The 12,314-nt window shown below is 31.3% G+C and overlaps 1 protein-coding gene across 1 annotated transcript in view; it reads right to left on the reverse strand.

Moving 5' to 3' along the window:
* The window catches only part of LOC120272186, a 19,387-nt gene extending 7,605 nt beyond the window's left edge, over window positions 1-11,782 (reverse strand). Inside the window, exons 1-7 of the mRNA XM_039278950.1 lie at window positions 11,599-11,782; window positions 9,831-10,101; window positions 9,352-9,730; window positions 8,929-9,147; window positions 8,500-8,638; window positions 8,144-8,392; window positions 7,151-7,405 (exon numbers count right to left, since the gene is read on the reverse strand). Of these exons, the coding sequence (XP_039134884.1) occupies window positions 7,151-7,405; window positions 8,144-8,392; window positions 8,500-8,638; window positions 8,929-9,147; window positions 9,352-9,730; window positions 9,831-10,101; window positions 11,599-11,775 (1,689 nt within the window). The 5' untranslated portion in view covers window positions 11,776-11,782. The remainder of the gene's footprint in view (window positions 1-7,150; window positions 7,406-8,143; window positions 8,393-8,499; window positions 8,639-8,928; window positions 9,148-9,351; window positions 9,731-9,830; window positions 10,102-11,598) is intronic.
* Between the last annotated feature and the right edge of the window lie 532 nt (window positions 11,783-12,314).

Raw genomic sequence — 12,314 nt, forward strand, 5'->3', positions numbered from 1 at the left:
GGTAAGTTCTACACATCCACCAAATAGATATCATATTAAGGTAAATAAAATGAGGAAATATTGAATATCCCACGGAATGACATTCCTTTACAAGTTTTATCCTCAAAGAACGTGACATTGAAAAATTAATTCAGATTTTCCTCATGGTATCATATATATATTAGCATAATCAGATTTCATATAGCTTTGCTATAAATCTATTATCAAGATACAGTTTATACCAACATGGAGAATGGAATGATATTAAACATATACTACGCTATCTTCGCGAGGAATGCATTTGATAAGTGGGATTATTCTTTATACACATGAATCAAAAAGACAATTAGTTGATATGCAGATGTAATGATCCTGACCAAGATAAAACCACATCACAAACTAGTTATGTGATTATATGGGCAAGTGAACGCCATATCAAGGATCGCTCTAGCTGAAACAAAACTATAGCTACTTCTTCAACCAAATCAGTGCAAATACTTGCAACTCCAGGAAGCAAGTCGTTTACACGCTGCTTTGCATAAGACTGGCATGTTACCATATTATATTTAAAATTGTGGTTTGCTGTCCCGTAGAGGATGTACTCAACAATATTATAATACGAAACAACGCAAATTTTAGTAGGGTCTGAAATCGAAAGGAGGGATAGCACCAAAGCGTGACCGAACAAAACATATATCAATCGCTATTTTTCACCCATGATTTTGAGAAACCAAGGTGATATCTATATTCGGTGAAAATACAATCTAGCTAGAAAATCACTAGAACTTATTCACTAAGGCATTACCCACATCAACTTTTCGTGTTACGTTTGTTCACAAGATTGGGCGACGCCGCCTCAGCGATCTCTATAATGTTCTCTCTGCAGCGCGGGCAGCCAGCACTATACTTTTCCCTTCATCGTGGCCTCAGTCCTACGGTTTTCCTGGACAAGCTTTTAAATAAGAGGCAAAGATGTACATCGAAGCGCATATTAATATTATTATAAGAGTAACACGTGATGCACTCTCTTTCCTTTAACCATGGTTTTTCCTATTGATTTTTCCCTCGTAAGGTTTTTAATGATGTATCAATTATAATGTATATTAAGGATAATGCACTCTTTTTCTTCACTAGATTTTTATCCCATTGGGTTTTTACTAGTAAGGTTTTAATGAGGCATTTCCTTTTACTATAGACATTCAGGGGGAGTGTTATGAAACATTAATTAAAGTGGATGCCTATTAATGTATTTCTCTTCATCTCCCAAACTACCAACCTCCCAAACTTCTTCATCTTCTAAACTCCTAAAACCCCTATGACTTTTCATCTTCTCATGTCTCTTCATCTTTCCATATTTATGAGGAAGTTTAATAGATATGATTTTTCATTTTACTCTTAGCTTATAAATAGAGACTTTGTAATCTTGTATAACATACAGATATGAGAAACATGTGATAAAGATGGGAGTGAATAAGAAGTTGGTTATTTCTTTTAGCTCTACTTGAGTATCGTCGTTGTTTGTTTTCCTTTGTATACTTCCTTAGTTTTATAACATGGATGAGTAAATGAGCCAATTTTTTTTTGGACTTTTTTTAATTTCGTACTTGAACGCCCTTAATTAATAGGTGCATATTTCATTTTAGATGCAGATATATTAATTATTAAAAAAAATTATTTTATCAAAAAATCAATTCCTTTTCGCAATCTTGTCTTAAGTTATTTAAATAAAAAAGTCTTTAATATATATGGAATGTATGTATATATATGGTATAAATATCAAAATGGTTTTTCTATTTTGCGTTTTCCACCCTTTTAGTCTCTCAAATATAAAATCCGCCTTTTTGGTCCTCGTATTTACACATTTTCGTCCTTTAAGTGTAAAATCTGCCATTTTGGTCCTCGTATTTACACATTTTTGTCATTTTTGGTCCCTCAAGTTTATGAACTGGAATGACTAAAATGACATATCTGTTAATATGAGGGACTAAAAGGACAAAAATGTCTAAATACGATAACCAAAAAGGCGGATTTTATATTAGAGTGACTAAAAGGGCGAAAAACGCAAAATAGAGAGACCATTTTGATATTTTGACCTATGTATATATATATACTATTACACATATACACACAATTGAATCCATATCTCATTTCTGAATAAAATGGATTAATGTATATTATATATGTATATACTAATATATATGTATATTGCACCTGGACCCATGGAAAAATAGTGAGACACATTTGAAAGTATAATGGATTTTTACTTGGACCTGTACCAACACTTACGGGCTATGTGAACCATACATTGCTAATGCATGAATAAACTGCTGGTTTTTTATTCGAAACAAGAGATACAGTAATTAAATGAGGTGCCAGAGTGGTTGAAGATGAAATTAAAATAAAAGATATTAAAAAGGTATGTATATATATATATTTATTTATTTATTTATTTATGTATGTATATGTGCATATAATTTGATTTCTGTATTTTCAATAACACAAGGAATGGTTATGTATTATAATAGACTAAAGTAGTCGAATGAGTAAGGTTGGTGGATCAAGCAATACTCTATTTAAATTAGTTTTTTTTTTTTAACAAGTTATTCAATGCACTTGTTTGCCAGCTTATTTAAGAAAATAGAAGTTTTTATAGATCACACTTACCTTCTTATGCTAATATATAATATCAAGAATACCAGTGGATAATATTTCATTAATCTAATGTAATTCGTGTCATTAACTTTTTATTTTTATTTATTTATGGTTTAATTGACATGCAGGTTTTGTAATTGTGTATTTTCTGCCTTTTTAGTCATTGTAATATTTTTAGGTATAATTAAGTTTTCATATTTGGTCGAATTATGTTGTTTTAGTCCACGACATAGATGGTGTTAACAACTTGGCCGTTGCTTTTGCCCCGACGTGGCTTTTTTTTATTACGAAATATGTTGTAAAGATGCTGACGAGGTGCTGAGGTGGCAATCGGATCCAGATAAAAAAAAAATCCGAATCGCACAGAGGGAACTTTTTGTCCAACCAGCTGAAGAACCCACATCTCAGTCTCCTACCCTCAATGCCGGTGGAGCACATTTGTTGTCCGTCTAAAACCCTTCCTCCCCTCAACCTCCACTCCAAGCCATTGATGCCATTGTTCTCCACCCACGACCTTCACTCATGACTTTTAGCAGCGAAGGCCATTATTTTCGCTATCGGCAAAGCAGCACCTTCAAAAGTCATAGCTTATCTTAGTATATTATGTGCAATTCCTTCGAATGTTGACATTATTTTGTCCAAATATTGATTTTATTTAGTACAAGGATATTCAAATGTAGGTTTATGTATTCGTATGTTTGAGTCAATGGGGAAACTGGCTTGATTTTTCCCTTTCTTTTGGTTTTGTTAGCTTTTCTGCTTTGTAACATTAACTTGTCAGCATTTGGTGAATAGTTCAGGGACTGCAAACAACGGGGCTAATTGTTTACTGACTGCAAACCATTATGTTTTTTCATTAACTACAAAGCACTCTGACTGCAAACCACTCTTTTTTCATTGATTACAAAGCATTCCGATTTTTCAGTATAACATTAATTAAAGTAAAAAGTAACTGTAAATAATTTTTTTATTAACTGGACATAGTTGGAATTTCACATCTACCATACATATTAAACCTAGTAGTATTGTGCGAAAACAACACCACACCAAAAGGCCATTGTAGTTGTGAGCAGATAAGAAAATTGCTAGTATTACATATCATCGGTTTGTGACACCAATTTACAAAAACATCTCACTATCCGTAGCTGAGTCAAAAATACAAAAGGAAAAAAGGTAGGCTGAGAAGTGTTTCCCTACTTCAGCTATTATGCTCTGTTGTTGTGCTCTATTGTGTTGGGAGATCTAAGTTTTGATCAATTGCTGTAGATGTCTATTGAGCACTTTCTTCATTTAGTTTTGCTTGTCCACAAAAAAGACCTAACCTGTTATTGCTGGCACGTTTGCAAGTGAACACAAGCACCGGCTAAAATTCAGTAAAAGAGAAAAGAGAGTGGAAGAGAGGGGGCAATAGCATATTGTTGATGGCTATCTGGAAGGGTTTGCAAAACCATGGCTTCACCAATGATGGCTTAGAGTGGAGGATGTCGGCCGGTTGGAGGTGGGCTTCGCCGGAGTTAAGGGGAGTGAGGGCTTTGGACGGGCAGCAAGTGTGCTCCACAGGCTTCGAGGGTGGGATATTGAGGTGTGGGGGTCTTGGATCTGGATCCAATTGCCACCTTAGCACCTCATTAGCATCTTTACACCATATTTCGTAATAAAAAAAGCCACGTCGGTCCAAAAGAAACGACGAAGTTAACACCATCTACACCGCGGATTAGAGCAATCAAACTCGACTAAATATGAAGATTTAATTGTACCTAAAAATTTTGCAAGTACTAAAAGGACAGAAAGTACACAATTACAGTGATCTATCTGTACAGCAAGTAAACCTATATTTGGATAAATGTGTACAAGCCAATGTGTCAAGGTTGTGAGCGGGTTTTCTAAATATATCACACACACTTATCCTATATTTGGACCCCTTACAAATGCTTAAGCATCGTTGGCCTTTCACTACTGAAAAACATTATTTTTGGATATTTTTGTTTCATATATTTAGATATTATCAAACCAAATAAACAAGAGCATATATATATAACTCTAAGTTTTAATTAGTCTAATTTAATTAGTGCCTCCAACTCTAATCCTTATATTTGATTTGAAAAACTTTAAAAGATAAAAGATGTTTTTCCATTGGATGTAAATAAAACATATTATTTGGGTTTGAGTAAATCCAAAAAAATTAAAAACTAATAGGATGAGACACAAATTTATATTTTTATATATATATATTCAAATTTATATTTTTAAAATTAATTAATCAATGTTGGATTATTAGTTAAATGTAATACCCACACTAATATAACCATTTATTTAATACTTGTTTAGAATAAAACTTTGATTTACAAAGAGTGGTGTAATAAGGAAAATATATAATCATCAAGCATTGGGAGAGATGATGGTTATCATCATTATAAGAGTACATAACTCTAACCATCCTTGCAAGAACCATCCTTGCAAGATTGAGGGTTGCATTATAATTGGACAACAACAATGTAATGCTAGACTTTTACTTACACACATAACTTGAAAGATGACCCACATTCTCCATACATAAAACTAATTATAATCGACTCCTAAAATACATTAATTAAAGATATTAACTAACTCTTTAAGAATGCATAAAATAAAACATTCATTGACTTCCACACATTCACCAAAAATACATTAACTACTAATAAAGCACTAAAACATTTATTGTAGTTGAGACCAACTTCTCCATTTAGCTCCATGCCATTTAACCTTCTTCAATAGTCTTCTCTAGGATTTGAATATATGAATATAGATATACTTCCAAAATAAAAGAGATGGAAAATCAAAGTATCAAAATCAACTTAGAGGTTTAAAAACTCATCAACATCATCATCAACTATTTTAAGCTTTCTAAGAATTCAGAGCAACCTCAAAGGAGTTGATCTGAATGGTGAGGTGGAGGATGCTTTCATTTGCTTATGTTATTCTTCATGTAGACTCTGAACAAGCCATAATGAGCTCTTCCAAAATGTTAATCCTGCTTTCATGGCTGCATCAAGTGGGTGGCCAACATTCCATCCTGTCTTTCAAACAAAACAATGATTGATGCTAACCTTTGAGATCAAAAAGTTTGAAGGAAAATTGAAATTGTCTCAATATAATGGGCATAAAATATAGGAATATAAAGGAGGAAAGGAGAGAGGTAAAAGAAAATGAACATACTTCAACTTCCTCATCCTCGCGACCACCATTCCGGTCACTATTTTGATGATCTCTTACTCTACTAACCAATGCCACGTTGATTGGATTGGGCACAATAATCAATTTCAGGGGATTTGAGAAAGAGAGGAAAAAAAGAAGAGGAAAGAGAAATAAATAAGAAAGAATAGAAAACTTTCTTTAGCCACGTGGTATTGGGAAGCTGAGATGACGTGGCGAGCTCGTCATGACATGGCGACCCATGTTATATTGTCGTTAACGCCGTAGGTGATAGTGACTAGATTGAAAGAAATTCATAAGTTAAATAACCAAAATAGAAATTTTTTTTTTTTTTCGTTTAGTGACCAATATAAGAACTTGTGATTATTTTAATGGCTAATTATGTAATTTACCCTTTATATTAATTAGATGTGGATGTCGCTTTCTAAATATCTAGAGCAAGCATTTGCCCAAGTTTTTATTTTTAATTTGATTTTTAATAAAATAACAAAATAAAATGAGTTTTTGGGAAAATTTCCTATATATTTTTTCCCCAAAATTAAGATCAACCAATTATTGAACTGTAACACTGACATAAGTAAGAGATGATTAAAAAATTAAAATAAGGGTTGGAATTTTGTAAAAGCTAACGGCTTAAAAGTATTTATTCATTGAAAATTAATTTACCCAGATAAAAAGTTTCCCTTTTGAGTTATTTTATTTGGAAAAACAGAACTACAGTAACTTATGATAGAATGTTGTGCTATGTATTTTCCAATTGATTTTTTTTTTTGCTTTAATAATAATAATAATAATAATAATATTCAATTTAGTCTCTCAACTAATAACAATTTTTTAGGCACAAATAATTAATTTATTTGTTATAAATTTAAATGTCAACAACATGCCACACATAAGAACCAAAATTGTAGCGTGACCTACACCTATTATATGGTTTTGTACTATGTCCTGGACAATTCATTTGGATTTTTTTTTATTTTTTATTTTTAATCAAGAGATTTAGCAAATTATTGATACTCCAAGATTCAAATACAAATTTGAACGACACACGTTATCTATGCTATCCATTTGGTAATATCAAAATTTATTGCCGCAAAATAATTAGTTCAAATCATGTTTTTTTGTCACTTCAAAATAAAGTTGATAGAATGAGACACAAATCTATATATATATATATATTCAAATTTTATATTTTTTAAGTCAATTAACCAATGTTGGATTATTAGTTAAAAGTAATACCCACAACTCTTAGCTAATTAACCTTTTTTTTAATATTTCTTTAGAGTAAAACTTTGATTTATAAAGGGTGATGTAATAAAGAAAATACAAAATCATCAAGCATTGGGAGATGATGGTTATCATCATAAGAGTACATAACTCTAACCATCCTTGCAAGATTGAGGGTTGCATTAATTAAGGGTTTAGGAAATGAGCTTTGAGTGAAGCTTTCTTTGTTAAGTGCATCCCATGTTCTGGAGATCATCAACATCACATGTTCCCGAGCTTCTTTTGCAGTGCAATCTTGATGTTCTTTCATGTATAACTCCAGGTATGATCCATCAAACCTTTTTTGATTTTCATTCTGCCATCCATAAATAAACCAATTCAGTTTTTTCAAAAAATTTCACTTCAATGCTTGATGACTCAATAAATAATATTTTTTTTGATTTCAAATAAGTCAAATATCGGTAAATGAATGTACATAGAAAACGAAAAATATATCTGAGTCAAAACATTAGAATGAAATATTTAATTAATATAAGTGTTTTTTTTTAATTAGAAGCAAATTGAACATATTATTTAAATCTGATTTAAACTAAAATTGTGGTTAATAGAATTGAAAATCAAATCTTATATAATCAAATACATGTTTTTTTAAATTAACCAATGTGAGATTATTTGTTACTTTAAAAAAATTATGTGGAATAAAAAATGAGAATAAAATGAGGTGCGAATGAATTGAAATCGTCAACCATTGGATAAGCACGATGGTATAATTGCAGAAAAGTATAAGAGAGTCGTGAGTTCGAAATCCCTCCATGAGATGTGTTCATCGCATCTTGATTTATATCATCATTCACGTGATTCTTATACTATTCTCATACCGTCATATACATCGTGACATACCTCAGGGTTTCAAGATCTTTGACTGATCATTATATTCATATAAAGAGAGCGTTTGTCGTCTATTATTCAAAAAAAAATATATGAATTGAAATCCTACATTGCTGTATATTGAAATAAATGAAAGAAAAATAAAAGTTAAATAAAACAAAAACTGCGAAGAGGAAAAAAATAATGAATTGATTAATAATAACACCTTCGCACTGCCTAAATCATCCCAAAGGCGCAGAATAGTTCCTGATTTAGAAACAAAGCTTGGATCATTCTCTATATGTTGTATGTTCTCCAATGTTAAGCCTTGTCCCATTAGAAAAAATAAGTGCACTATTACAATGAAAACTCCTGAACTAGTCACTGCATTTCTCAAGTATTCATCCTTGTTTGGTACTTGTTTTGATGCAAACCATTTTGCTTCCTGAAGGAAAGCATTGCACAATATTCCCCACTAAAATCAAATAGAAAAAAAAAATGTTATTAATAAATTAACATCAGTCAACAACTTATGAATAAAAAATAAAATAAAATGTAAATAAGAATAATCGAAATGCATACTGATTTGCTTAGGGTGTTAATCGGATTCCATCCATATTCCTTTAGAGTTATTTCTGCAATCTCATTAGTAACATTGTATAGTGCATTAAAGCAAACTTTCATATAATTTGGAAAGTTATTGATGGCGGAAATATCCCACCTACAAATAAATAAATAAATTTATGTATATATCAACCATTAAAAGATTTTTTTATTAAAAATAAATATTTAGAATTTTCTTGTATATACAAGCGTGTATATTATTGATTCCATATAATTATTTAGCATCATTTAATTTAAACATGAATGAGAAATAAGTATATGTAAATTTTAAATATTTAACATTTCATATATAACTATAATGAAAGCAAAAAGTCTATAAATCGATTTATCGTTATATATATATATATATATATATATATATATATATATATATATATATATGCTTACTTGTTGATGGCTTGAGTGAAAAGAGAAAGTTCATCTAGGGTTCCATAGACATCAAAAATATCATCTATTATGTAGATGAAGGCAATTGCTTTTGTGAGCTGAATTCTACACTTTGAATGATGTGGCTGAGGAACCATTGTCAAAGGCCACATGTACCATTCCAATGGTTGGTCCCTCACAAAGCTCAACCCTTGTGCCAACCCTATCTTCTTCCACCAACTACAATAAAAAAATCAAAAATCAAGATGAAAATTATTTAGGTCTTATATATCTAGCATTATGTTTAATTATTATCACTACTAATCTAAGAGCATTAAAGTAATTTTACACTTTACACTACTATTAATGCATGTGATCTATAAAACTCTTCTGCACAATAACTGCAAAAAGCAAAACATGAAACAAAGCAAATGAATTAATTACCTTAGGATTGCATCAAGCTCTCTTTGATGCAAGAGTTGAACAATATTGAACTCATACTTAGCTAATTCAAACAGTACCACATCTTTGCATCCATTTTCATGATCATCTTGGTGCATGCTAATATATCTTCTAGCTTTGTATCTTTGTATGCTCATATGATAAGGGTGCTCTAATGTTTCCTTCACTTGATTTGCAGACTTGTTATCCAACCAGTCAATAGAATCCCAAAGATGCTTGCTTGAAAACTCCTTGCCTTTTTTTAGTATATCTTCTCCAATGTTTAAACGTGAAGCTTCATACAAGCTCATCAAACCTTTTATATCCTTACTTAAAGCTAGTTTAAACTCTCCATTCTTATCAATGAACTTCTTGAGCATCTCTACAAATTAATACATATTTTTAAAGTTAAATAAAATTTAATGGAGTTGATATAGAATAGAAGAAGAAGAAGAAGAAGAAGAAGAAGAAGAAGGACTTACTTGGAGATACACTATGACCATGCTCTCTGAATAATCTAAAGAAAAGAGAGGATTCAAACAAGTTATGACCATGATGTGTTTGATGAGCAAAGTTGTCATAAATGGATGATAAAGTTGAGCCAATTTCCTCCTTGAAAAGATGATCAAGTCCCATATGTTGAAGTGTGTCTATTAACACCATGGATTGCAATGGAGTCTTATTGTCTTCTTTGGAGAATAACATGTCTCTCACCATTGATATGTTCTTTGAATGATTGATTTGTAAATCATTCTACACATGACCAAACAAAACATTAAAAGAATAGAAGATAAAATTGTTAGAATTGATTGAAGATCAAGTGAATTTCTGAAGAAAATTGTAGAGAAGAAGCAGTGAAGCTGCAGCTCAGTTTGTCCTGGTGTCAATAGTTAAGAAGTTGAGGGTATATAAGTCATTTCCTGTGTTTGAAAGTTTGTTAAGTTAGTTGAAGAATCAGAGGGAGTGTGATGGATGGTCAGGATTTGAAGATCAAGAGAACACATAGTTTGAGGCAGGAAAAACAATCTCAGGCAACAGGGTTAGGCCAGTGATCGTGTGGTCAAGATTTCATCTATCAAAGACAGGGGTGTAAGTTCGAGACATTAGAGAAGACTTGGATTGTGTTTGTTTTGGATGGCTGAGATTTGTTGATCAAGAGGTTTGTATTAAGTTCGAGGCATCGAAACTGGTCAAGCGGTGCAGCTGAGGAGAACCTGACGCATGTGGTGTGACTAAGCTGGCTCGTTTCATTTCAGTCACTAAACTTTTACAGAGATTTATTGTGTGTTTTCATATAAAAATGTTTTAATGTTTTTCTGGAAATATATCATGTGTGAGCTTGTGTGAATTTTCAAGAGAAATAGAGTGGGTTTTAAATTTTTCTTTGAATACCAAAATTGTTCCTCTTGATCTCTAGTTTCCATATAGTGATTATCAAAAATATCTATCACTTGAGTACCATACCAGGCATACATGAGAGACATTTTCAACCACTTGTTTATGAAGTTATTTCTGTCTGATATCAAAAACTCACGGACGAAATTATGGAGTCCACTCATAGTTCGAATCTTTACATTCTCAAAATGCATTTACTTATGTAAATAAAAAATATATATAATTTGTGACATCAACTAATGCCACTGTCGTAGTCACCTAGCAATGAAAACATTTTTCTCTGTTGTAGGATCAGGACAAGGATTTAATTCCCTCTTAATAAATGGAAAAAACATAAACAATGTGTAGTGTCTTGTATAATAATATATATATATATATATATATTATTAAAAAAATTATTTGGATTGATTTGGTCTTATAAATATTTTTGGGAGATATGGAAAATGCCATGAAATTCGTTACTAATTTTTTAAAAAAAAGTACTCATTAGTTAATTCGGAGCCTAATAAACAGTAAATGAAGCCTGCTTCTAATTTAAAAAAAGAGTACTTATTAATCAATATGTAGCCCAATGAAGAGTCAATGAAGCCCTCTGGTAATTTAAAAAGAAAAAGTTTATTGTTAGCTATTGCTTTAAAAAAAATGTTTATTTTGTTTTATATTATTTTATGCAATGCAAGTAGTGCATATATTATAATATTTAACTACAAATTTAACCATATAACTTATCAAGAAAAAAAAAAAAAGTTAAGAAACATTTACAGAAAAACTTTTAAAAAAAAAATGCAAAAATGCATGCATTTGAAGGCAGAGAAAATGACCATGATTAAACTAATATACCTTGAAAAAGCTCACCTTTGCATTGGAGAGAAGAGGATAGTGACCATGAGAACTGGTTGCTTGTTTGGGTTTTTGTGAACTTGTGCATGATCTAATGGTAGTTGATGGGTTGATGATGATGTCTGGAAGTTGAGGAGAAGCAAAAGAAGAGAATGAAGGGAGAAATGAAGCCTTAGGCATCATGGACATCATGTGTGTAACATACATGATTATTTATCAAAACTAGGGAAAGAACAATTAATAAATGTGAGTTCAAATGAATCTATTGGCTTGTATTTATAGGGATTTTTGAGAGAACTCTATAGACAAGGAACAAAGATAGATACGAGAGAAACGATTGTAGTGTTTTGATCATAGTGATATTCTTCAAGATAGGAAAATAATTGAGAGAAAATTCTAATTATGCAGATATGAGTTGGAAATTAACACAAAAATAATAATAATCGTGGTGCACAAAAGCGAAAGTATTTTCAAAGAGAGACTTTTCAACAAATATCAATGCTGATATAGTTTGAAATAGCTTTTCGAAAGACCTGTAAAAGAAATTTGATGTATGGTGAACCATTGGATAGCCCAATGATATGACACCAAAGTGTAAAAGAGAGGTAGTAGGGTTTAAATCATCCTCAGTTAATCTTTGTTCCTCCGTCTTTGCTCATACATCTATAACCGCTGGATTCTTATATTATTCTTTTCTTTGTATATACTCTGTACTGTTAGGAGCTCAGGTT

Source organism: Dioscorea cayenensis, chromosome 11 (genome assembly GCF_009730915.1).
Source record: "Dioscorea cayenensis subsp. rotundata cultivar TDr96_F1 chromosome 11, TDr96_F1_v2_PseudoChromosome.rev07_lg8_w22 25.fasta, whole genome shotgun sequence".
NCBI lineage: Eukaryota > Viridiplantae > Streptophyta > Magnoliopsida > Dioscoreales > Dioscoreaceae > Dioscorea > Dioscorea cayenensis.